This window comes from Gymnogyps californianus, chromosome 9 (assembly GCF_018139145.2).
Source record: "Gymnogyps californianus isolate 813 chromosome 9, ASM1813914v2, whole genome shotgun sequence".
Classification (NCBI taxonomy): domain Eukaryota; kingdom Metazoa; phylum Chordata; class Aves; order Accipitriformes; family Cathartidae; genus Gymnogyps; species Gymnogyps californianus.
The window spans coordinates 1,619,603-1,646,523 of record NC_059479.1 but is presented as its reverse complement, the minus strand read 5'-3'; the positions used below and the strand labels follow the sequence as shown (position 1 = coordinate 1,646,523).

At 58.1% G+C, this 26,921-nt stretch overlaps 1 protein-coding gene across 1 annotated transcript; it reads right to left on the bottom strand.

Annotated features, from left to right (window-relative positions):
- Positions 1–1,676: 1,676 nt before the first annotated feature.
- On the bottom strand, positions 1,677–26,651 carry NALF2 (NALCN channel auxiliary factor 2). Its single transcript, XM_050902048.1, has 3 exons — positions 25,890–26,651; positions 2,684–2,855; positions 1,677–2,095 (listed from the first exon to the last, which is right to left on the bottom strand). Exons 1-3 carry the CDS (start codon positions 26,649–26,651, stop codon positions 1,677–1,679), a joined length of 1,353 nt encoding a protein of 450 aa, XP_050758005.1.
- Between the last annotated feature and the right edge of the window lie 270 nt (positions 26,652–26,921).

Here is a 26,921-nt window from a genome sequence, read left to right as displayed (position 1 = left end):
CCTCGCAGGGATCTGGGATCGGTTTGAGATGCAGCAGGACATTCCTCCTGCTCCATCCCTGCCTCCCAGCAGGGCTGCAGCGATCCACCCTGGGCTCTGCTGTAGGCTCCCTGTCAAGAGGCAGCCTAGAAACAGAGGGACCATCACCCGTCCTCTTGTAGGCAACGACCAGGTTCACATCCACATCGCGACCAGGACATTTTGCAGCTGACTCGTGCTAAAACGCACCCTCCTCCTTCCCCTCGCCCGCACCCAGAATGAACTTTCTTGTCTCTGGTGCCTGGCCCAGAGGCGCAGCGCCGTCCCCCGTGCACCACCTCGCAGTATTCATGCTGGGAACAGTTCCTAGTGGGTGGGTGGAGAATTTGGGAGTAGGAAAGTGGGATCTGATGTCTGTTTGGGGTTGAATCCCTGGATAGGCTGAGCTCAGGTTAAAAAAAGAAAAAACAACCAAGTGAGCCGAATGAGGCTGCACCAGCCAGCACCTTGCCCGGCCGAGTCTAGCTGTCCCAGCTGGGCTCCTAGAAATTTTCTGATCTGGGGGGCATCCATGGATAGAAAGTATTCACAAAAACTCTCTTCCCCAGCTGGGCTTTATTAACGCCTCTTCTTTGTGTGGGAGACTCTCCCTACAAGCCAGATTTCTCCAGCCCTTTTGCCCAGTCCTTCTGCCACCCAGTCGATGATTTGTAGCTGGGAAGCATGGAAGGATGCCTTCCGACGCCCCGCATCCAATTGTTACCATGCGCGATCCCACTCCCTCGCTTAGCCTGTGCACTGCTGGAGTCACATCTCCCTAACTCCTCTCGGAGACCAGCCACTCCAGTCAGGAAAGAAAGCAAGAAAGGTTAAACCAAATCATCAGGACACTTGGCAAAGTGGGACGTGGGAATGCTGGGGACGTCCCTCCTGCTCCATGCCTCCTCCCTCCCTCTCCACCTCCTTGCACAGAGGAGCAGGAGAGGCAAGGCTGGAGGAGGAGGTCAGGGACGTAATGAGATGAACCCCGAGTAGTACCACAGTGTAGCATAATAGCGTCCCACTCCTGTCCCCCAAATCCCATCAGCGAGGGGAATGCCATGCTGAGGACGCCGCACCCCAGGAGGATGGTTCTGCCTTGAGTTGGTGGGTTTTTCCCCTGGGACAGGAGCCGGGGGGGGGGCAAGGCTGTGCCAAGAGGTGCTGCCTCCCTGCCCGCCTGGCCCTTTGGGATTTACGGACCGAGGAGGAAAAGAAATGGGGGCTGGGCTGACTGTCAAACCCTTGGCATGTCGCTGGCGAGCAAGGTGCGGGAGCCCAAGGCACTCGCGGCAGGCGGCCGGGAGATGCGCGGCAGTCCCACGGGGACACCTCTTCCGAAGGGACCCCCTCCCCTCCGCTCCCCCTGCCCCCGTGCCGTACCTTCCTGCGCCGGCGCCTCGGCGAGGCCGGGCACGCCGCGCTGCCCGGCTGCTACTGACCGAACCCTTCTCAAAGCCGAGTCCCGCAGCCCTGTGCGCATTAGAGACTCTTCATCACGGGGATGCCCCGCGGCGAGCAGCTCTTGGGGGTATGTGCAGGGGTGTGTGTGTGTGCGTCACCCCCAATCCCGTGCCTCCCATTGGAGGAATAGCATGTGCCCCCCTTAGTGGAAAAAGATCTGGCGTTCTTCTTGGAGGTCGGCTTTCCCCTCCGCGTCACTCGTCCCGTGCCACGCTTTCCTCCAGGGCGGGCAGGGCCTCCAGGCTGAGCCCTCCGCCGGCCGCCCCGCCGCCGCCGTGCACGCTCGAGAAGGACACCATGGTGTGGAGAAGCATCAGGACCAGCACGCACAGTCTGATCCTGCTGCTGCCGAGGCGAGACCCTGCGGAGACCGGCAGCAAGGATGGGGAGTGGGGCTGGTGGTACTGGTGATGGTGGTGGTGGTGGTGGTAGAGGTGGTAGTGGTTCTGCTGCTGGTGATGGAGGTGGGGGTCGTGGCGGTGGAAATGGAGTGACTCTGACGCTGTGGATTTGGGGGATGTGTTGTCGTTGCTGTCTGAGGGGTGGTTGCAGGAGTCCCATTGCACCTCGCAGCACTTGGCCTCCTCGTCGGGCAGCTGGTTCTCCAGCAGCCCTGCGGGAAGGAAGCGGAGGAAGAGGAGGGGGTCAGCGGGAGACTGCGGACGGGGCTGCGGAGGGAGCGAGCCCCGGTGCCTGCCAGTTACACACCACGGGACGGGCAGAACCTGAGAACCGGGACACCCAGAGACCCCCCGGGACTGGCCCTCGACGGGGCTGCGAGCCTGCACAGACCGGCAAGCAGAGACCACAGCCCTGGGGCGTGTTCAGGGCTCCCCAGATGCTGCTTGTAGCGGTTAAACGTCCCGGCCCTGCTTTAATCCCGGCACCCTCAACCCCTTACATGCTTGCTTTAGCTTTCAATTAGAAGTAGGGCTTTCATTTCCTGCGCTAAGCTGTCGGGCTGTTGCCGTGTCTCCATTAACCACTTACACCTCACCCCCAGATGGCCACGTTTCGGCAGTCAGGCAGCACTTCGTGTGTTTCCACGCTGTACCTCCTCCCACTCCGCCCCAAAAAGCCTTCAAAATCTGGCGCATGGCTTGCAAAACGCGACGGGGCTCATCAGCACCCACCCCTGCCCCGTCCCCTCGTGCCCTCCGGGGTGTGCGGGAGCCCGGCCCCGCTCCCCGGACCTCCTTACCCGTACAGATGAAGCCAGGCAAACCTCCATAGATCAGCTCGTCATTGTCCGGTAACACGAACGGGCACCTGGTCTGCACCTCCAGGCAGTATTGCTTGCATGGGATCCGGTGTCGGCACTGTTGTTGGGTCACGTTGAAATACTCGGAGCACAGCCAGGCCTTGTAGACAGCCTAGGGGAAGCCAGCGAGAGGGATACGTCACCTCCCCAAACGCCGGGGTAGCCGAAGCATTCAGAGACACGGGGTAAAGGGAGAACTCCTCTCAGCTCACGCGAGAAATGTGTGTCGGTACATCGGGGTCGCTTACTGAACTCACCGATCAATTAAAATAAAGCGTTGGAGCGTTGGGACTGTGGAACTCGTCTAACAAACTAAATCCACCACAAAAATAAAGCGAATTAACCACATGGACTAACGTCCCCTACAGACAGGCACTGCAACAGACTGCGGTGACTCTGCCAAGACCGGTGGCCCGAGAGCTCGGGCCATTACGTGAAAAATTCAAGCACCGCTTATCCCCTGTCCCAGAGCATCTTCCTCCTCCCAGAGACACCCCGCCGCTCCCCCGGGGCAGGGAAGGGGGATTTATGCCTCCTCTAAAGCGCTTTGGTCCCCATTGGCTCTGAACATGGGACAGCAAAACAGACCGTGGGCTGGTCTTTACTGGAAATTTCCGAAGGTCTCTGCCTGCTGGAAAAGCTGCCGGCCAGCATTGCCGGGATGCGGCACCCGCGGCCGCTGCAGCCTCAGGCTTCTCTGCCACCAAGGAACACCTTCCTCACCTTCCCCACCCATCTACCTGGTCCTGGGCGAGACTCCCAATTCATAGAAATCCAGCACTTTTCACTGTGCCGTTTCTTTTGGCTCAAACAGGCAGACCTTGGGGGCAACACGTTCATTTTACAGGCATACTTTGATGCTCGAATGTACCAAACAGCGGTAGAGACGCCCCTGTGCGCTCCGCTCGCCTTTCCACCGGTTAGAGCTGTACTTGGCAACATTTCCAGAAGCAAAAGCAACCTGGGGGTTCACCTGCGACTGCGGATGCAAGGCTGTGCCACAACCCCTGCCTCTCCGGCCTGTCCGGTCCCTGGTCCCCCTCCCTCAGGTTCACTGCCACAGCCACTCGTGAGCAGGGAAGAGAAAGCGGCTTTCATCTGCAGCTGACCAAGATGATCTTCCTCAGCAAAAACCAGCTCTTCCCTTCCACCCTCCGTGCGTTCGTGCCCATCGCAGCCGGCCGGGCACAGCCCAGATGGCTTCGGTTAAGACGGTATCTCCCGCATCCCCCCTTATCTCCCGAGCATCAGGCACGGGTGGAAATTGTCTTTTACAAAGGGCGGGAGACCTCTCGTTTCTCATGGTGAGCAGTCATTCCTCAGGCAGCAAGAAACCCATGACACCGCTGGGAAGAGCAGCACCCTCCGTGGCGCTTCCAGCTCATCTATGAATATATCTAGGCACTAGCGACAGAGTTAAGGTCATGTTAATGACCACATCCAACTTCCTTTGAAACCAACTAGAAAGGACTCCCCGTGATTCAAAGGGAATGAATTTCCCTCCTCGGCGTGCTTGGAGAAAACCCTGTGCTCCTCCTTCCAGCTGCATTTTTATTTTCTGGAGGCTTTAAAAACATCGCTTCTTTGTTTCCCCATGTTTCCATAGATCCTTATCATCGTTTATTTGGACCATGGTAGTGTCTCAGGATTAAAGCTGGTTGGGAAATTCTTGGCAAGTTATTTCAGTTTCTTTTTTTTTTTTCCTGGAAAATGCCAAATCATGAAAACCAGAATTTTCATGGAAGCATGTTAGTTTTGGTGAAACTTTCATCACAAAGAGTTTAATCGGGACCAGGACACAATATATGGAGCAAGCCTTTCAGAGCAGTCAATAGCCCTGTGGTCAGGGCTTTCAGCTGAGATGTGGGAAATTCAGCTGCAGTCCTGCTTTTTCTCCCTGGCCCGTTGGATGTTAATTACTTAGACAAAGTGGAACGGCTCCAGAGAAGGGACTGACTCTGCAATCAGACTGTGAGGACACAACCGGGAGGGAGAGCTTCGAGGTCTGGATCTGCATCTGCCCAAGCTGATTCCCCCCGGGGCCGAGGAGGAGGAGGGGAGACAGGCAGGGCGAGCACAGCCCATGCTCCAGAGATGCCACAGCCCCAGCCACAATGCATGTCCTCCCCACCGGCCTCTGCTCCCCTGGGGACCGTGTTGGGAGCGAGGGGACGGTGGGGCAGTGAGGAGGACACAGAAGGACCCCTTGGCGGGGTGGCACATGATGCTCCGCAACCACGATGAGCTTTCCTCCTTCGGGAAAGCAGCACCTATCATCGCTCTCCACGGGACCTCAACAGCACGTAAAGGAGTGTTAGATGTCTCAGTGGACACTGACACCTTACGATAGATGGGACGGAGAACCAGAAGGTATAAAACGGGCTTCAAACCATCCACCAACCGCCCAGGACTGCCCAGGACTTAGCCAGATGGGACACATCCTTACTTCAGCCCGAGGACTCGGCAGGTCCCTGCCTCGACATGATGCTGTTATTTACGCACGACCACAGACACACGTGTAATCTGGAGCAAAACGGAGAGGTCCCTGCCTCAAAGAGCTTGCAGCTGCAAAGACACGCTATGCAACAGCCCGAAACGTGGGGATGCCTCTGGGAGGGACGTACCGGAGGATGGCAACCGAGACACGCAGCCCCAGGAGAGCGGGCAGCCGCCCTGCAGGCAGGGGCACCCCGCAGGCAGGGGCACCGGCTCCCCCAGCTGAAGGCAATGCCTCCCCTTCTCCCTGTTAGAGGGCACAAGCAACCCACCGCAGCCCCAAAGGGCCAGGCAGGCAGCAGGCAGGCAGCAGGCAGGCAGCGGGCAGGCATGCAGACCTGCCCCCAGCAAGCACTCCCATGGAAATTGCTACGAAACACGTTTTCCGAAGAGTTTTTAGGACTATTGGAGATTTAAGGCACTCAGGAAGGGCTGAATTTCCTTAATTGCAATCTTCTGAAAATTAGAACAATGCAACCCTCCAAAGCACCGGAGTACCCCAAGCACCCAACGGCGAGGGGGTTGGAGGTGCTGCTCTCCTTCCCTGTTCACTGTAGAGGATTTCTGACAGCTAGTGTCAACTAGCTGCTTGAATTTTAAATGGCTGAAGTTGGGTGGGATGAATTCTCCCCCAAGTCATAAAGTTTGCAGGATTAAAAACTGGATGCATTAACTGCACCATAAACAGCCTGCAAATTTAAACAAGAATGAAGATACGTACCAGAAAAAGATAACTTGCCACTCACTTTGTGCGATTAATCATTTGGGCTTTTTCTATGCAACAAGTCTGCCAGTCACGTAGTGCCAACAACGTCCTGTTGCTTAAGTCTCTCTCTTGTACATGCTCTTCAGTGCTCCGTGGTTATGAATAATAAATAGCAAATAGGTGAAGTGCATCGTTTATGTACAGCTCGCAGTGTTACGTTTGCTTACAAAAATTCTGCTGCAAATGCTCAGTGACAGCACGCACAACGGCCGACCCCAGCATCCATCCACAAACGAGTCACGAACGGGAAAGGGATCAAATCTGCAACGTGATCCACAGCCAAGGCACTGCCCGGGGCCAGCGGTGGGAGCTCCCCTCCCTGGGCGAGCAGCGGTGCGAGGCTGCTGCTCCCCGCTTCCCGGGAGCCGAACTGTTCAGCGGTGCCAAGGGGACACAGAAGTGCTGCGCAGGGACCCTCACAAGCGATGTCTGCAGGGTAACTGCTCCCTAAGGACAAGGTCACCTGTCCTCCCACCCGGCAGCCCCAGGGGACCTCCCCGAAGCCCAGCGCAGCCTGCACGGACCCAGACGGGTACCGCTGGTGTGCCCGGCCCTGTCTGCCAGCCCAGAGGGTGTGGGTGGAAGGACCACGTAGGATGCACCGAGTCCATCCCTCCAGCTCTGCCTGTTTTCCAGGCCCTCATCTGGCTTAGCATTAAACGTCTCCATCAATGGGACTTCCTCGTGTTTCCTGAGGAGGTTGTTTTACTGCTGAAAGCACTTATCTTGCTGCCTACCAGTTTTCCTTCATACTTGACCTACATTTTTCCATCCAAAAGTTCATTCCCTTCAATCATTCCATAAACCATCCCTCTCCCTCCTCTCTGTTTACACATTTCTAATATTTGCAGATGTATCACGCTCCCCATTTAGTCATAACTTAGGCAAGCTCGACTGATTTACTCTCTCACACTTCCTGCGAGTCTCCCTCCCAGCCTTTTAATCATCTCTGACTCTCCCCCGCAATGCTTCCGAGGCCCCGGTCGCATTCACAGCTCCCACCCCGGGGACACGTGCAGCCCGGTGAGGTGGGATGCTACACCGGGTCCCCTGGCAGAGGACCGTGGCTGTCACCCACACTGTCCCGGCTCCGGCTTTGGGCTGCAGCAACCCGTGGTTCGGCCCCGCAGGCAGAAGGGGCAGCCGGCACAGGAGACTCCCAAGAGCTTGGTAGCAAGGAGCTCGGGCTCATCCTGCTCTCCTGCAGAAACACAGCTTGCACAAGCAGACTCCGCATGGATCTGCACGTTTTCCCCCCTAAAATGTTTCTGTTGACTCCTATCAGGTAAGTTTGGCAGAGGGTTGGGGTCTCAGACAACGACATGCCCGTGAATTTAATGAAAATACTGAGCGAAAGGCTGCAAAGAGCTGGTGATACCTCAGCCACTGGAGAGGGCAGAGGAGGTGCTCTCACCCAGAAACTGCGACCAGGCACCAGGATTTCCTGAGTGCCTTCCTTTTTCCCTTTCCTTTCCAGGGCACCCACCTGCCCAGAGGGAAGCATCGGAGCTGTGCGGCTGCCCCGGTCTCAGCCGGCCCTCGCCTTGCTGGGCTGTGGGTCCTCCGGGTGTTGCAGCAGGCATTACCATGGCTGCACATGATGGAAACTGCCCGTGTCTGTTCAAAAATAAAGACAGCAAAGACCTGCTGGTGCAACAGGCCTGGCAGCTGCCCCACTCCACCGGGATCAGGCTGAGATGCGGGCAGATCTCTAGGAGACACCAGCATCCTCTCGTCATGCATCTGCAAAGATCAGTGTTACGGGCAAGAAGCAAACTCCCTGGGCTGCTCAAGCAGCAGCCTTACGGCTTTGGTTTTTCAACAGCTTTTGATATCTCTGAGCTTACCCCATGCAACCTGCTTTCTCTTGCCATTATAAAGGATGTGTGAGAATTTAGGACAGGAAGAAAGTTATTCTCTGCTTAAATCAACGGGGAAAGCTCCCTGTTTTGCATCCTTGCCCTTTATGGTTTCTTCAGGAAGTGAGTTTGGTTGCAATCAGTGTTTCTTCCATTCTGTTTTTGCTTTTGGCTGATCTCCAGCCTGGCCAAGTAAATATAAGTGACCTGAACTCCAAAAAGCTCTATTTCGGCGCCCTCTTCCTGCATTTTCAGCTCGGAGGACTGGCTAGGTGACTCCAAGAAAGCACAAGGAGTTTTGCTGCCTAGGAAAGGGGCCAACTTCAGACACTCAATTTATAAGTGAGGAGGAGGACAGGCTATCTATCTGCATTCGAATTTTGCAGGTGTGCCGAAATACCCCATCATAAAAGACATTAAAAAGAAACAAAATGAATTTGATTTCCAATAGCTATCTAATTAAGCTACCTGTCTGCTCACACTTCCACCGATATCTGAAAGCAGCAGTCAGAGGGACGGCCTTTTCACAGGCACTTCTGTGCCAAACTGCGTTCCTTGCTGCCTGCACTTCTCCCGCTGCCTCCTGTCAGTACGAGGATAGCATCCCCCAACAAACACCTTTTCCAGCGTCTTTCTGCGTTCTTAGTATTTCTGCACAAAATAACGTACTCATTTTTTAAAGTAATTTGGCCATTTCAATGCCAATCTAGTTGCTGCCGGTATTTTGTAAACACTGGCATTGCCTGTTGAAGCACCCCAGCTAACCCAGGGGCAGGGATGGAGCAGCATCCCTGGGATGCAACACCTTTGCAGAGGATGCAGCGTTCGGGACAGTCTGGATTCCCACCGGGACCACGAGCTGTCATTAACCCAAGGAGCTGCTGTTTTCCCATCAGAGCAGAATCAATGCTTGGGAAGTTTCCCCAGGGAAAATGCTGCTAATGGCGCTGGGGGCCCGCCCAGCCCGGCTGCAACGAACCCTTCTCCTTAAGTAGAGGCGGGGGCTGGGGCAGCACCCCCGGCCCAGCTCTCGCTTTTCTGGAAGGAGGATTTGCAGACTGGAGGGGGGAGGAGGATAATAAGGGCAGAGAGGGAAGCAGGAAGCCTTCCCCTACAAAATAATCTCATTCTGCACAGAAAAGGCAAGACTCGGTGCTCGCCCTCCGCTAACCTCACGCCTGAGCAAGGCAGGGATTTCCCCCCCTGTAAATGAACGAGGGGGCCTTTGAGCAGAAAGCCCGGGGGACCCCCAGGCACAGGAGCACTCGGCACCCCCCCCAGCACGGTGCTACCGGCTGGTCCTCCCACCGAGAGGACGCCCAAGGAGAGCGGAGCCCCTGGCCAGCAGTAATAAGCTGTTACACCAGGTGCAGGCAAATTGGATGCTTTGAGAAACCGAGCGTGAGTTTACAGCTTGGCAAAGCTGCCCGGGGCTGTATTTAATTGCAATAATATTGGGCTCTGCTGACTAATCTGAGGAAGTGCTGGGGTCAGCTCTGGGAGGAGACCCAGGAGCGTGCTTGGGCTGGCGGCTGGGGGTTCATGCTGGAAGCTGCTGGGCTCCGCCATCACGACTCTCCTCCTCCTCCTCCTCGTCTTTGCTGCCGCTAAGGCCACAAGGGCTCAACCCGGTCGCAGCTGCGCGGGGCTGGGGCGGTGCACGAGCATCCCGCAAACCCCTGCCAGCCCCGCCGCTCCTTCGGACCAGACCCCATCAATGCCAGGAAACCTGCCCGAAACCCTCCTCCCAAAACCACCCCGTCCACCTGCACCCGCAGGGAGCTCGCTCACGTCTTCCTCATCGGGACACCGCGTGCGCCCAGCCATCAGCTTCCAGGTGGGCCGAGAGGAAAAATCCTTGCCTGCCCCTGCCAGACCCCCCCCCCGGCCAAGAGCTGCCTCTTCCCTTCCCGGAGCGGTTCCTGGGACTCACATTTCCATCCTGGCCTGAGATGAGCATCTGGAGTGGCTGCGCCTCATTAATCTTGGACACAGGGAAATGAGTACTGCTAATGAGCTGCTCGGGCGTCTCTCCAAGCTCTGGCACATCAGGATGCAGTGCGGGAAGCAGGACGCGCGGCGGGGGGAGAGAAGAGCCCCCTTGGATGGCAGAGGATTAAGGGAACGCTAACATCCATGGCCGGCCAGGAGGAGTCACAAACACAAGCTGCAATGTCCAATTACCATTGTATTCAATTACTGCCGCCTGCAATTCTGACATTAACAATGTTGAGCTTTTTAAACAGCTTTTTTTTTTTTTTTTTAAATTAGTCTTGCTATAGGCTGTTCTAACATCATATCTGTAACAGCTGTTTTTTTGGTAACTTCTTTGATAGTTCTGGAGCTGCGTTATCCCCGCCTTGCCACATTCACACGCTCTGGTTTGGGGGGGGGACACAGGACACACCAACCCAACCCCAAAACCCAACAATTTTTTTTTTTTAATTGTTTTTACTTATTTTTTTTTATATAAAGTTAACTTATGCCTGGCGATGACAGCGCTGGAGCCGCGGATTCTCCGTTTCACAACCAGGGGAGGCAGAGGCCGGGGCGCCGCTGCCCATTGTACCCCGGCACCATAGGGGAGTCAGCGTCTGCGGTTCTGGGCATCGCAACGGAGGCTGCCAGCAGGAACGGCGTGGGATGGGGCCGGGCGCTCGGTGGGAATGGGGCCGGCCGCATGCAGGCTGTGGGGTGCTGGGAACGGCACCAGTGTGAACCCCAGCCGCTTGCCAGAGCCGGTGTTCCTCAAAACCGTGCTGGAAACACCGCACGGTGCTGCTGGACCGGCATCCCGCCTGCTGCCCACCGGGGCCGGCTGGCATGTGCCCATGCCGGGCTCTCCGCTACCCTGCAGCCCACCCGTCTCCAGGGTTTGTTTTCCCATTAGTTTTCCCCGAGTCATCCCATACACGATGCCAGTTTGCATCCTGGCTCGTGACCGTGCGGTGTGCCGGGGCAGAACGGGCGCAGGGGGGGCTGTGCCGGGTCCAGCACCGACCAGGCTTGTCCTCAGGGAGGGTTCTGGGCAAGGGAACCCCCCCTGTGCTCCCCAGCCATGGCTTCCCACCCATGTCCTGGGACCAGACCCACATCCCTTGACCTCACTGATGAAGTCACTCCCAAATTACTCGGAAGCACCAGAAGTCAGAGCTACCCGCTCACAACACCTCAGTGACTTCATGAAGAAGCTCATAGTTTTTAGCATGTTAGTTTTAATTTCCAGTTCTTGGATTAAAGAGACTATCTGAATGCCCTTTCTTTTACAGGGGAAAAAACAAAAAAAGCCCCCCTCCCTCCAAGCTACTCAAACCAAGTCTGAGACACACACAACTCCCTAAGCGCTCATCTTTCAAAACTAAGAGAAAACAGCTTTAAAGCATGACATTCATGCACCTGATACACTCAAAAGCCCAGGTAACAATCCTATCGCACTAAAGTTCACGATATCGGGCAGCTCGACACGCACCTTGGGAACACCTGGAGCAGGCAAAGGACAGAAGAACAAGCATCTCAACCTGCCTCTGCAAACACACGCACACCTTCAACACCCATGGGTGTGCTGGGCCAGGGGCAGCCCCAGGCACTGGTTAGCAGTGCCAGCTCCCAGCCCGGGGGTGTTATCAGGGAATAGGCACCACATTTACAGGCTCATTTCTTTGCTAATCTGCTCATTGCAACAGAGGGCTGCTGTGTGCAGAGGCCAGGGAAAAGCCTGGTCTCATCCCAGCAGATGCAACTCTCACCTTGGAACAAACCCAGGAGGAATAGCCCGTAATTGTGGTTTGTACCGAAACGGGAAGCATCCCCTGGAATAGCAGTGCTTGCGGCCTCGCTTCGGACACCGGACAGCCCTCAGCAGCACTGCGGCCGGGACTGCGCTTCGGAGACACGGCCCTTGGCATCCCAGCATGGCTGTGTGGCTGCATCTATCTATTACACAGCAACCAAGGAAAAAAAATAATCACACTAATTGACGTCACAGCTGGACGAATGGAAAGGCAGTGACTACTGCCAAGCCCCCTCGCTTTCCACAGCCGGTACTTGTGTGCCTGCATGTTGCAGGTCCCCCCATTTCCCTGCACCCCGACGCACCCTCCAGCAAAACACCCTGTCCAGATTCTCGCTGCGGTGCAGGGTCGCAGCACCCAGTGCCGGAGCCGGCATTGCAGCCACAGCGACGCAGGGTGCAGGGGCAGAGGTGCGGGACCCCGGGGCCACAGGGCTGCCTGGAGCCCCTTCCCTCCCACCGCAGCTCCCACTTTGCCCAGTGCAGGTTTGCCACGGTGGCCCCGCGGCCATTGGGACCTGGACGGCGCTTACCTCCGTGGTCCAGCCGCCTGCCTGCAGCCACCCAGCCCTGCACGACCGCTCCTGTGGACCCCAGCCCACTGCAGCAGGCTTTTGATACCGTATCACTGCTCGAAAACATTACAATTGCCATGAAATAATATTTTGGTTTAATTATCAAACTCCACCTTGGGAAAGGCGCGTCCTTCCTCCAAGTGAGGATGACGATGGGGTGGAAGCGCTCTGCTCACTGCTGCCCACAGACCCCAGCTCTCGCTCCAGCATATGTAATGTCGGCGGCGCGTTCAGTCCCCGCTCCGCACCCTGGGTCTGTCCCCTCTATTTGCCCTGTGATTTCTTCTGGCAGTGACTACCCACGCTTGGACAGTGTCTAGGACAATGTGGCCCCAGTCTTGGTGGGCTGCCTGCAGGCGCTGCTGTAAAACAAATGTATTGAATCCAAACAAAATGCACATGGAGCCTGCTCCTTCTGGAGGCGCCTTGGAAGGAAGGACTGGGCCCCACTGTGCTACAGGCTGCACAACCCCAGCAGCAGACAGTCTCTGTCCTGAGAAACGTCTGATGCACACAAGCCCGAGAGCACAGTAAAGGCAGAAAGGACCGGCACTCCCATGCTGAGCCTGCCGAGCGAGAGGGGCAACAGTAAATCCAGACCACTGCTTTATGCTCTCCTTTCAAGAAGGGTTTTGGCCGGGGTTTAGAGAGGAGAAGACCAGCTCGCCGGGAAGGCGAGGCCAGGATGGGAGCGTGAAGGTATGCATGGGAAGGGGATGGACACCAGGAGAGCCGGCCAGGAGACTGCGACAAACCGCCGGTGGCCAGGGAACGAGCAGCTTCTCCTTGGCATCTGGAGGGCCTTGTCCTTCTCCATCTCCCCTGTGACACCGCGTGGCTGGGGCCCAAGGGGGAAGGCGTCCCGGGGCTGGGGGGAGGCAAGGCCATGGAGGCACCGAGCCCCCTCCTCAGAGCCCTGACCCTGCTGGCTCGCGAGGGCTCTGGCACACCAGCACAGGCATCGCCGCCCCAGCCAAGGGGCGGGAAACACCAAAACAGACCGGCATCACCTGGCCCAGACACGCCAAACCAGACTGGACACCCTCTGGCCACCCCGGCATGGGTGCACCCACCCCTGTCCCACTCCTGCGAGTTGGCCACAGAGGAGCAGGGAGAGGGGACAGCTTGGTCACCCAGCCATTGCTCACTGGGGACATGCCAAGTCCTCCCTCCCAAACACCGTACTGCACAAGAGCATCGCAGTCCCCAGCCCTTCCCTCTCTCCTGCCACAGGGCAGCGATGCCGCTGGGATGCTCCAGCATCGAGTTCACCTTCCATGTCTGGGCACAGGAGCCCAGCGCTCTGTTCTCGTGGCCAGGCTGCACCCCTGCACCGGGACTAACCTTCGGCCTCCCAGAGAAGCTCCTGACACAACACTTTTTCATGGGAAGGCCAGCGGGAAGCAGGCGAGGCAGAGAGCCCCATCACCGGCGTGCAGCCACGTGGGGAGCGTTTCTGCGCTGGCCCCTGGCAGAGCGAGGTCGGGAGCGTGGGATGCTGAGGGGGGTCAAGACAGCAACAAAACCCAAATAACGCAGTAATAAAGGATGAGCAACTCCAGCTACCCACCTACAGAGTTGGTCAAGTGTCATAACAAGAGAAAGATGAGAAATAATATTTCCCCCAAGCAGCCAGCCCAAGGCCATGGGAGGCTCGAGCAGCTCCAGCGACACAGATGCTGGCTGCAGGAATAACTCAATAACGGCTCCTTAACGGCAGCCCCAGCACACGGTCCTGCCTGGCTGCCTTGCAGAGGGGGCCGAACGAAACACTAACGCCAAGAGAAGGCGAGAGCAGAAAGAAGAGCAGCAGAAGGCAACAAAAAGCCAAGCAGAGGCTGGGAGAGCAGCATTTCGCTCCAGTGCGGCGCTGCTTTGAGCAGCTATAACTGAACCACGGCTCAGCTACAAAAACAAGGAGACAACATGGACGTGGCCGGGGGAAGCATCCCGTCCGAGTGCTGCTCTCCTGCAGGCGCCCGTCGGGCAGTGAGAGCCCGGCCGCAGGAAGAGGGAATCCAGAAGACCATTAAACAGCATCCTAAAAACAACTCCTGGGGGTTTCAGAGCACCTCGGAAGGTGGGAGGGCTCGGCGAGGCCGGCGGGAGGGCCGCTCACGAGCACAGGGATGTCTCTGCAGTAGTTGCACTAGCCGGCACGGCTCTGGAAAGACGCATGCCCATCACTCACTGGCTAGCCCCCCAGTGAGGCTGCAGGTAACCGGTGGGTTAGTTAGCAGCCTAGTCTGCTATCAGCCCAATTAGTTAAAAAGTAATTAAAGACCGCTTTGAAGCTGAAGATGAACATGATCGAGTTGGGACAGAGGGAAAGTCAGGTCCCTGCAATCTATTAGAATCGCTTGAGGAATTCACTCCTATTAGATACTGCTGCAGCCAGGAGCTTAGCAGGATTCAAAAGTAGATTAAACATTTATACAGATAATGAGAACATCCTGTTACATTAGATAGGATATAAAAAAATAAAGGCTAGACACTTCAGTGCCACGAGCCATAAATTACCCACCAGCTGATGGGGGCGAGGAAGAAGTTTCTCCAGCAGAGATGGTGCATCTACCTTCCAAGGAAGCGGTTAGGCTGCAGCATCGTTTTCAGGAGGGTGTGAGTGCCCAGCCCAGCAAGGGCTACGCTGGGGCGTCACGACAGGGCTGCCCTCACAACCGATGCATGTGGAAGGGCCCGATCCTGCACCTTGCCAGGAGCCCCTTGTTCTCACTCAATTGCTTGAATGGTGCACAGCATCCCGCAAGGTCCCATTTCGGATGAACTGGAACACAACATCGTACAGGGTCTAAGGCACACCCCGCAGCGGGAGGAACCCGGCCTGCCTCGTGCCACGCTTGGTGCACCTCACGGAGCGGGGTGAGCAGCAGGATCTGGCCCGTCCCAGCTCCCTCATGCAGCAAAGAGCAGGCAGACAGGAGCGTCCCGCCTCGGCAGCCCGGCTCCCAGGCACCTTTCACAGTCAGAGGGAGGTGCAGAGTCTCCCACGCCGATGCTGGGGTGTTTAGGCAGCTGCAAGGGCCTGTTACACTTAACTTGTGTGCAGAGGTCCCTTAAATGCAGCAAAAGATGATTTCCTAGATGCTTACCACCACTCCTGGCAGCTTCTACCAATGGAGACAATGGGACTGGACATGGCTCATATCAGATCTGAGAGCTGGAACCTCTTTTTTTATCCCTGGCTGAACACCGCTTGCAGAAATCTCCCCCTCCCTTCCAGGAGGGGCCTTAATGCACCCGGGGAGGTGGGGAAAAATCCAGGATAACTCTCAGTCTCCATGGTGAGCAGCAGGCAGATGCTCCCAGCCGACATCACTCCTCCTCAGGCAGCGAGCCTCAAGGGATGTGCTCCTGCGGGAAAGCCCCGTCCCTGCTGCTCTCCCCTGGAGCAAGCCCAGGACAGGCTGGGGCTCTCCCCTCCTCTCTGTAAAGCTGCCACAAACGCAGCTGCACATCTGCTCCGTTCCCTTGTGCCAGCCCTGCCTGCAGGCTGCCTCCCTCTCCCAGGCCAGGGGCCAGGGTGCGGGCAAGCCCCGGGAGCTCCCCTGGCTCCTGCTGCCTGCCAGACCCTTTAAAACAGCCGGCACCTGGAGCCTCGGGGCTGTGTGCCCAGCACCCCGTCACCCACAGAGCAAACGGGTGCAGGAGAGAAGGCAGCGAGTTGCAGGCAGGGTGCTGCAAGACAAGGGGGTGAGCAAAGGGGTCGGCATCTTTGGTAACACTAACACACAGAGACTTGAACTTCCAAAGCACGGTATGAAGGTTAATTATCCTCCGCAGAGTGGAAGTGCTTCCCCTGCATTTCCACGAGCAAGAAGCGTCCAGGGAGCTGCCCCATGCCCTGGGCTCATCGCTGCCCCAGGACCGTGCCCCGAGCCAGCCCTCTGTCCCAGCAGCTACTGCTGTTCCCTGACAACCTCATTTTAACAGGAGAGCAATGAACGATGACAAACAAGTAACGCATCATTCAAATCAATGCTGCTCTTGCACACGTACGCAGAGACTTCTGCAGACACTGCTTCGCCAGCCATGCCACAGAGGTAACAGGGGAACACCGGGCAAAGTTCATAAACACCATTGAGTCAAATGCCTTGATTTTCGCAAGCACCTCCTCAGATATATTTTCCACATTTCCACAGCTCAGTATCAGGCTGCAATGCTCCAAGTGCTTCCAACCCCAGGTACAACAGCTAGCAGGTTTGCCTTGTGGGCACGGGGCAGGGAAGCTCAGCAGCCTGCTTAAGAGAAACGGCTTCATAGGGCCATTAAAAAGATCCATATAACTTAGGGGTGTACAGACCCAAACCACGCACCTAGAATTCACCTAGAAACTAAGCAGAAATCACAGGACTTTGGTGTTGCACATGCCCTGCCTACACAAGCATCCCTCCTCAACAGGCAGGCAGATGCACTCCCTGGACCCAGAGATCTCCGATCCCCACCAGTCCGCAGCAAGCAGGGCCGGGCTGAGGGGGGACGATGGATACACTGGACAGGTTACAAAATTTTGCCACACACAAACAACAAACAGCATTTCTACAGATGACGTTTCCGCTAGCAGCCATGCCCTGAAGAATCCCAGGGATCAAATAAGGATCTGGAAACCACATCCAGGAGCAAACCCCCCCGACAGCACTAGGCAGCCAGTGCAGGGAGCCAGCAAAACACGCGGTGCTTCTCCACCCCTGCAACAGCTCTCCTGCCACCTACCCATGCCTGCTCCCGCTGCGCAGCCTGAGCAATTGGCTGGGACCAGGAGGAGCAGGGGTGCCCCGACACCTCGGAGACCTTTGGGATGGAGGTGGGAGCAGGGACAGCAGGGAAGATTTCAAACACACCCGCGGAGAGCTCTGCAAACTGAGCCAGCATCCGCACACCCAACTAGCCCCTCTCCCCATGCTGAGAGCTGCAGACCCGTTAGCATCAGCTCACACATGGCAAGGGGAAGAGCAGCGGCCCCTGTGAAATAATCATCACCAAGAGCTGACCCTGCTTGCCCCGGGGCTCAGCCAGGGCTGCCAGACCCTGCCTGCTTGCCTGCACCTCCTGCCCAGCCAGGGCTCAAAGAGCCAGGACTGCCCAAGGTGTGGGGCTGGAGGGGGCCCAGGGTGGGATGAGGGAGGCTTCCCTGGAGCTTCCCCCCAGGGAAACCAGGACCTGCCCCCACCCATCCCCGGCAGCCACCAGAACCAGGGGCTTTGGGGATGATGCTGGAGACCCTGTTGTGAGGAATAAACCACCCAGAGCAGAGCTCCCATCTAACCTCGGGCTAGCCTCGTTGCTTTGTACCCTCAAGCATGAGGACTTATCTCCTTTTACAGCTTGCTTCTTGGTTATGGGGTCATTCTTACTCTCCGCCATCCAGCTCCATGGAAGATGACACTGAAGACCAGGAGCAGGTCAGGGAGAGACCCAGGTCTGGAGGGGGTTGAACTCTGCACTCTTATTATGTTAAACACAAAAATACAGCTCTTGCTCCCCCCGTGCTGGTCAGCCCCCACCGCCCTTCCCAAACCGCATCTGTCCAGAAACTTCCGAGAAAATCTCCGCTTGTCTCCTCTCCCTCTGTAACAACCAGCAGTGGAGAGCGCTGGGGACCGGTGCAGCATGGTGCCTGCGGGCGTGAGGGGCACCAGGCTCCCTGTTCTGGGGAAACACAGGCGCTGGCACAGTCCTCGCCAGGAAAGCCCCTGTCCTTGCCACCGGTGCCGGCTCTAGTCCCCTCTCTCCAGCTCCCCTCGCTGCCGCACCACCCCTTCGCCGCCGCACCACCCCTTTGCCCTCCTGCCCCTCCGCAGCCTCCATCCATCAGAAGTGCTGCAGAAGCTGCCATGCAGAGATAAGATGTCAGCCGAGATGCCAAATACGTGGATCTTTTACTCCCAAGGGGATGAGCAGAGCAGGCAGTGTTTCTTTCTCCAGCCGGGACCAGAAGCACCAGGATGCTCATGCAGGCAGGGCTCTGGAAAGCCAAAAACTTGCCAGGTGATGCCGTTTCATGCTGCCTTCTTTAACGCAACGGCCACATCAGCAGAGTTTGGGGGAGCCCACACTGCCTGTGTGCACCCAGCACCACTCCTCCCTCTGACACCCCAGGAGCATGGCTGGGAGAGAGGCCCTGGGGAGAAGCCAAGAGCAAAAGCCAAGCCGGGAAGAGGAGCGAGGCCGAACTGGTCGAGCCTCCCCAGGCAGGCAGCTGCCGGCTCTGCCCACAGGACCTGGGGCTGCAGGCAGCCTGGACAGATGGCTACTTCTCGCCCAAGCAGCCTCTGTGTCTCATTCACAGATTTGCTGTCCCTGAGTCATTGCCCTTCAAACGACAGCGGAGCCGAGCTTCCTCTGTGCGGAGCCAGGCATGAGCCGCATCCTAATGGCATCCCGGTGACAGCGGGAATAGCCCCTGGCAGCCAGGTATATCCTGCGCTCCTGCCTCTGCTGCCTGCCTGCCTGTCTGCCTGCTGCCTCCAACCTTGGCAGGCAGCTCTGGAGCCAGGCAGCAGAGGAAAAGTCCCGTGGGGCATCTGTGGGGCCAGGCCTGGGGCTGTGGGATGTTTTGACCAGAGACCCCGCTGCCTCCTGGGGCGCGGAGGGACTGGGGCTGCTGCGTGCGGTCCTCGGGGCTCCCAAGTGCCGAGCCCCGCAGTGCTGCCTGGGGTCTCTGCCACGGGGAGAGGCCAGGCTGTGCGTGATCCCCGCTGTGCACAAAAGGCTCCCTTCCTGATGCAAAAGATGCCTGTCCCCGGACAGGGACCACGTGAAGCCCTTTGCGAGGGCAGGTCCAGCAATGTCCTGGGTTCAAGCAGACACCGTGTGCATCCTGTTCCACCTCTCGGTGCCCGGCTATGGGGAGGGCACCCCCCTCCCCTTCCTCCTCTCCCCTGGCAGCGCAAGGATGCTCGCACGGCTGGCAGTCGGCGTGACACTAGCAGATCCCTTTGTCCGTGGGGACAGCGCGTATCGCTGCCTGTTATGAAAAGCAGCATCGTAAGCCGTCCCCGATCTGGGCCACTCCAGGCAGCCCGTGGCAATGGATGTGTACAGCAAGGGGGGGCCAGGGGGGGGCTGTGTCATTTTACCAGGTCACACATTTTGCCGATACCGTCGCACACGCTGCTGAGCTCACTGACTCCCAGAGGCTGCCTGCACCCAACAGGACCACGGCACGCTGGACGCTTTCCAAAAGGCATCCTTAGCTGCTGAAGTACCGCACCGCACCTCTGCCACTGGAGCCCAGCCTGCTTCTCCGAGGAGCTCGTTCCACCCCACCGGAGAAGCCCCCGTGTGCATCGTGCTCCCGGGGACGGGCACACGCGGAGAGGAACCCGGGCTCGCGTGCATCCAGCACCGGCGGCAGCAGGCGCAGCCAGGAGCACACGGGTGAAGGAACAGGCGCTGGCGCCTGCGTCACTTGTAGCTACTTGGTGACAGTTTGATGGAGACGGATCTCTCGCCCTCCCTCGCACTCTTCCCTGCACCATTTGCCGACCTGCCTGTTGCTGCACGGAGACTCGCTGCCTTTATAAACTTCTATTTTTTTCCCCTTAAGCACCACCGACAGATGTTAACAGGCGAGGACTAACAGACAACCAACCAGCCCAAAGCAGGCAGCCAAACACCACAGAAATCAGTGCTAAACTCCCCCCCCATTCACACCACCACCCAACAGCCCAGCCAAGCGCTGGGGGGAGAGCACCCCACGGCCGCTGCCCCCACCTCAGGCTGCTTCGCCCCACAGCAGCCGCGTGGGTCCGGCCGCCAGCCCACCGCGCACCCCCAGGCATCTTAAGATGCCTCGACCCCAAGCAAAGCTCGGGACTGTCCAAGCACTAGCTCAGCATCCCCCTTCCCTCCCAGCTCACAGCACTCTCGCATCCCGGGCACTGCTGGAACATTTCTGACACCTTGACACTTTTTTTATTACAGAGCAAACTCCTTTCATCAGTCAGTTTTTGGTTCTTCTGTTTTTCGATCTTTGATCTCTGTTTTCAAGCATCTAGGCGGCACCCGACACAAGGCGCAGGAATCGGACCGTGCCAGAGGCTGTGGCTGCAGTAACTGCATGCCTAAACCCACACATTCCTTTTGTTCAAGTTCTTTATACAATTTAATCACATTTTTGTGCAGGGCTGAAAAAAATTACCTTTGCTTACATGGAATTGGTGTGTAATGTGGAGCTGCGTGCTTGGCTAAGCTAGTGCATGTGGTCTTGCTAAAGCTGCCAAATGACGTACTGCGCTGATCCGCTGGAATTACTCTGGAATTTACTCTGGAACTTTTTTTCACCTCATGAAATGCCAGTAAAGCTCCACCTCACCGGCCAGGCTTGTTCCTGAGGAAAAGCTCCAGGTGCAGACACCAGAGCTGCCCGGGTGCTTGGGAGCAGCCTCTCCCCTCCCGGGTGCTGCTGCTCCTGGTGCAGCACCCACAAGGCCCCTAACGCTGCAAGACGGGACCAGGCCCAGGGTGCAGCTTTGCAGTCACCCATCAGCAGATTCTCTGGAAGACGCAATATTAATGTAACCTCACATTTTTTGTTAAAAAACAAAAACAAAAAAAAAGCGCAAGATTTTGGTGAAACCACTTCTGCTGTGGGTCTCAAGGGACCTCCCCTCTGCGTGCGGGTCTCCGTGCAAGGAGCCACCCAGGCTCGGAGCCAGGGTGCACCAGGTTGAGCAGCATTTTGGATAAGCCCAGCCCAGCCAGACTCAACTCGAGCTGCTTTTGTGAAGATAAAACGCTGCTTTGGATCCCCCAAGAGGCATCCCTGGCACCGGGATGCCCCCAAGACACAGCCCTCCCAAAGCTCCCGGCCCCAGTGTGCTTGGGTTTCCAGAAGATGCTCCGCAGGGAGGGATGCTCAGCAGAGATACGATCGCTGATGCTATTTCTGGCTAAACAAGAGCAAGAAAACAGGACCCCCGGAGGGTGTTGAACCTGGGCACCACAGATTTGCTCCCCAGCCGCTCGGTGCGGGCTGTGCCAGGCACGATGCCGCGGCACCTTACAGCGGGGACGGGCCTCCATCTCTCACCGCCATCGCCTGCACACCCACAGCAGGGAAACACCAGAGCTTCGTGAAAGCCTCGGGAGTGAAATCCTGCTCTGCCACGCTCGCCCAGACGGGCTCTCTGGTAGGTAATGGGGAAACCAGAGGTGCAGAAACAGATTTGGCCAGGGTTGCAGCGGGATTCAACAGCCACTGGCCCACGCACGCAGAGAAGCCCTGGTAATCTAATATAATTTGAGATGCTACAGGTCCTGTTCAGCCTCGCCTTCCCACCAGCACTCTGTTACCGGCCCTGCAGCTCCTGCCTGTCAGGCCTTCTCTCTCCACAGCTTTGTTTCTTGCAACCTAATGAGTCCTTAATTCAGCAGGCTTTGTCCCATAGATCTTGATTTGCCCTAGTACCGGTGGGAGCGTGCACTTTTAGGAGAGCTCTCCGTAGCGGCTGTTGGTGAGGGAGACAGCACACACACAGTGCTCTGCCTTTACAGAAGCAAACCTCTCATCTGGCGGTGGCTGAGCTGGAGCAACGCTGCTTTTTGCCTGTTCAGAAAGACGGAAAAAAGGCACAAACCAGCCATACATATCCCGCAGGGCATCGCTTTGGAGGGACGGGGATTTCTTCCTGCACTAAGTCCTGCAAAGCCTGAGCCGACGGCTCACACGCTGCAAGGGCTGCCGCTGCCCCGCATTTCCCGAGGGACATCCAGCTGCAACACCCACGTCCCCGGGCCGTGACCTCCTCGAGCCCTTTTGAAGGATGCCACCAACGCGTCACCGCAGCCACTCAGTGCACAAAGTTCATCGTGTCTTGCAGCGACAAAGCGTACAAGTCGCGCAGGAAGAGGGGAGAAGGAGGGGGCAGGCAGCTGCTCCCGACTCATTTAATGAATTTTCCCTCTTATAGGCAGAAAAACACAAGTATTTTCCACCTCTTTTATGCACGTCACCACTAACTAGCACCATAACCCCAGCAGCTGGCACTCAGGTCTTCTTCACTGCAAGAGGTGAAACGTATTTCAGAAGACGGACGGGCCTTGCGGACCCGCTTTGTCCTCTCCCTCCCCTGTTCGCACGGTGCCGGGGTCCCTGCCCGCGAGGAGCTGTGAGAGCCAGCCTCCATGAAACCCCATCAAATGTAAAATGCAAACAAACAATAAACCCGAGAAACGTATTTTCATGTTTCACTGTCTCTCAGCCATACGGATTTTTGGTGTTAGTTGTAGGAGTAATAAGTAAAACATTCTCAGAGTGCGATTTGGAAGCTGACGGTGCTGCACGGGAGTAACAACAACGTATGCAGAAAGTGGGATCTGCCTGGGAATTATTTCCGAGCAGAAAATAAAAAAGCCTAGGAGAGTATGGCAGCAATGAGTAATCTAAGCAGCTGAATTACACAGAGACCCCACCATTTCATGGTATTTCTCTCTCTTGCAGCTCCCGGGGAGGTTTTGGCCCAGCCTTCCCTAAGTGCTCCCCCAAGCTCCAGGCACAGCCGGATCTGGGGTTGGGATACTCATGATGCTGCTCACCCCTCCCGGCAGCACCTGCCTTTCCCCGCTAAGCACAGCACACCGAAACCGGGGGCAGCCCTCGGGATGATTTATTCACAGGGAACAATGGGACTCATGTGTCTCCTGAAACCAACCCGCAACGCTCAGCCGTTTCCAAGTTTTTAACTCAGGGTCAAATCCGCTGCCGTAAGAAGGAACCGGCGGCTCCAGCGGGGCAGTTGTTGTTGTTTTAAAGCAGATGCAATAAAGAGCCAAAATCACCGGGGTGATTCGCTACCAAAGAGCTCCGTGTGTGCTGTTTATTGAGCCGCACTGCTCCTTGGGGACGAAATTACGGGGGGGATACGTGGCTCTGCAGAGGGAGGCTGCGTGCAGGTGAGCTGGAGCTGCTTTGTTTCCCTGCTTTGTTTTTCCAGCCACTATTATGGAATAGGAAGGATGAAAATGGGAGGCAGCACTAACCCCCCAGCACTAATCTCCCACGGCGAGCATGGTCCCCTGCCCCACGTACTCAGTCAGCCCCAGAAATATTATTTAAATCCTGTTTATCCAGCTACAGGGCTCTCTGCAGCCAGAGTCCTGCTACAAGGATTTTGCAGGAGCCTCTCACGTTGGCTGAGCTGTCTATTACAGTTTCCTCTACTCCTCTCCTATTTTGCTGTCATTTGCTCTCATATCACAGAATCATAGAATGGTTTGGGTTGGAAGGGACCTTAAAGATCAGCTCGTTCCACCCATTGAGCAGCAGCTCTCTGCTGTCGCTTACAAGCGGATGTTATTCAGCGTTTGGATAGGAATTACAAATTCAGGCTGCTTTAAAAATCCCGCCAGCCAGATTTTTTTCAATGCAACGAGTAACTGCAGCCCCTGCCGAAGTCCAGGGGACTCAAAATCAGGCCAAAACTCACTCGTCACCACCACACTGGACGAGTTTGACGTTAGCCTCATTTCACAAATGGGGAACAGCCACCGAGAGGGCAAGGTTGAGACTCGCAGCTGTGAAAGTCTAAAGTAAGGCACCTAAATACGTGTTTGTCCTGATTTTCACAAGAGACTGAAACGAGGGGGAGCTGCGAGGGCTCGGGTCGGTGCGTGCAGACTCGGGCACCCGCACTGGAAATCTCCTCGCGGGTGGCCCGGGCGAGGGCGTACAGGTTGGCCCTGCTGCTCGCACCCTCCTGTTGCTTCCCGAACGCCGCCTGCGAAATCGCAACGCTGGTGCTCACAGATGCTCTAAGGATGCAACCGTCAATGTGACACGGAGCAAGTTAGGAGGTACGCGCCTTGCCGCTGCTACCTTCAGCTCTGCATCTTCTAAGCTCGTTTCCTGCTTTCTCATCAAGGATGTTAAGACCACGGACGCTTAATGAAGACTCATCTAAGCACGGCTCTGTTTCTAGGTGCTTTAGAGTCTGTGGGAACATCTCCTTGCCCAAGACCCAAAGGTAATGATTATTTTCTTATCTTTCTTTGCTACTCTCTCTAGGTTTCTACACCAGCGAGCACAAGCGAGTTGGACTCAGCAGAGATGGACGCTAAGCCTGAAGCGACGGCGTCTGTGCAGGCTACAGGCGACAGCACGAGAAGACCCCGCTTCTGCTGGGCCCCCGGGAGCGGGAGCAGTGCAACGGCCGGCAGCGCCGAATCCCTTCATTCACCGCGGAAGCGGAGCAGCAGGACCAAACCACTCGGTGCAGGCTGAATACTATGTACCTTTGAAACCGCAGGGGGAATTTGGGCAAGCAGATTGTAATTACCTGGCCTGGCACCGGCCCAGAACGCCAGCACTAGCTCCTTTCCAAAACCAGCTCCTTACAAAAGCGATGCAGAAACGCAGGCGTGAGAGCGGCGGCCAGGATCTCGCCGTTGTGCCCTTGATGAAAGACACCACCTTGGCGTCCCCAACGCTGCGCCCCGGTGCTGCTCCCGCGCTTTCCTAGGGGACAAGCGCCATGCTGACAGCCGCCCGTGCCACCGCCGCAGCTCCAAGTGTCCCTCAAAGCTCTCCCAGAAGAGCACTGGCCAAGCCCCGACCTGTCACCGGGGAAAGCTCTGCCACCGTCCCTCTGCGGACGATGCTGTAACACACCCTGCTGCCTCTCCCCCAGGACATGGCTCCGAGAAAGGGAAAGCAGGTTTAATTATCAAGACCATTACGCTTCCCGGAGGCGATGGCCGGAGGGAGTGCGCACAGGTGAGCCAGGCAGCTCGGAGCAGGCGGAGGCTGGAGGAGCCACGGCGCCGGGGCTCGCGAGAAAGCGGGGGAGCACCCAGCAGAACCGCGCCGGGCTCCGGATGGAGATGCGACCGCGGCTCTCATTTTGGAGAGGAGACGGCACCGTGCTGAGGCTTGAGCTGACTGATGCTGGGGGAGACAACCCATTCGCTTTCGGAACACGGACCGTGCCCCGGAGCTGGGGACGGTCAGTGATGCTGCGGGGAACGCCAAGGGGAAGGCACATCCCGGCACCCCCAGCCCACCTCCCTGAGGAGAAGGGGTGGAAGGGCTGGAAAACAGCTGCTGCGTGCAGGGCAGGGGCTCCGGCACCGTGGTTCATCTCGGGTCACCGCTTATCTACACACCTCAGCTTAATGACGGCCGGGCAGAGCCCTGGCCTGCCCCAGCCCTGCGCAGCACCCCTCCGCAGCAGCAGCAGCAGGCCGGAGGCAGCGGTGAGGGGCCCCACACCTGCCCCAGCTGGGCCTGCGTGTGCATGGGCGTGCGTGTGTACACTTAATGGGGTGTGAGCGCGGCTGGCAGGGAGCGGGGTGTCAGGAGCCTGCCTGCGCGTGGATGGGTGTGAAGGGATGTGCGAGTGCACGCACGCTCAGCCCAAGCCCCGCTCTGCCCTCTCGCTCCCACCACCCCCGTCCCGGCTGCCCCGAGGGCTCTGGATCCGTCCCGCTGGCACTGCCAAACTGGGGCTCGGAGGGCACAGGGAGACCCCCAGCCCGTTGGCAGGTGGGAGCACGGCTTCGGCAGGCGTGCGGGCAGAAGGGCCGCGGCACCCCCCTGCAGCCGGGACCCCCGGGGCTCGGTGGGGCCGCGGGACAGCGCGCAGCTGGCCCCAGGCTGCCCTCCCGGCGGCACGGGGGGATACCCCGGAGCACCCCCTCCTACCTTGCAGTCTGTCAGGCAGGATCTGACCGAGTACTCTTCCGATTGCAAGTACTTCTCCAGCAAGAGGTCGAACTCCTCGTATTTTTCCTGAGCGTGTTGGTCCAGCCGCTGGTACGCCTGGACGCAGCTGCTACAGGCCTCCCCGCCCAGCGCCCCGGCCGCCGCCACCACCAAGTCCACCATCAGGTTGTCCACGCTGCAGTCCAGGCCGTCCGGGCCGGCCATCTCCCGCAGCAGGTCCCAGATCGTGTAAGTATCACAAAAGGAGAGGTTGAAGTTCCTAAAGTAAGCCTGCAGGAAGGTCCTCTTGGAGGAGGGAGAGGCGAAGAAGGGGGCGGCGGCGGGGGGCGAGCGGAGGGGCGCGCCGGCCGGGGAACCCCGCGGCCGCTGCAGGGCGTGCAGCCGGGCGCAGGCCGAGTCCAGGTCGCCGCGGGCGGCGGGGCAGGGGCCGGGGGCCCGGCTGAGGTTACCGAGCAGGGCCTCGCAGCTGCCGCCCGCCGGCTCGGCCGCCAACAGGGCCCGCGGCCCGCGGCTCCGCGCCCGCCCGGCGCCGCTCCGCTCCCGCGCCCGCAGCTTGGCCCCGGCGCAGAGCCACAGATGGTCGGAGAGGAGGACGGTGAAGAAGAGGAGGGAGGCCAGCGAGAGGCGCCATTTCTGCGCCCGCTCGGGGTCGGCCACCGGCTTGTCGCTGCGGCGCGGCGCGCAGCACACCGCGCCGCCGGCGGCGCCCCCGCGGGGGTACATCCAGGCGCCGCGGATCATGCTGCGGGGGCGGCGCGGGGGGGGACGACGACGACGACGACGACGACGACGACGGCGGCGGCGGCGGCGGGGCGCGCCGCGCTGCCGCCGCTGTCACCTGCGGCCGCCGCGCCGCGCCTCCGCCGCCGCCGCCGCCGCCATGCCCGCGCCCCCGCCTACAGGCCGCCGCCGCCGGCCGCCGCGCTGGCTCGGCCCCGCTGCCGTTCCCCGCCCCGGCCCCGGCCGCGGCGCGCCGCCCGCCGCTCGGGGGCATGCCCCGGCCCCGCTCAC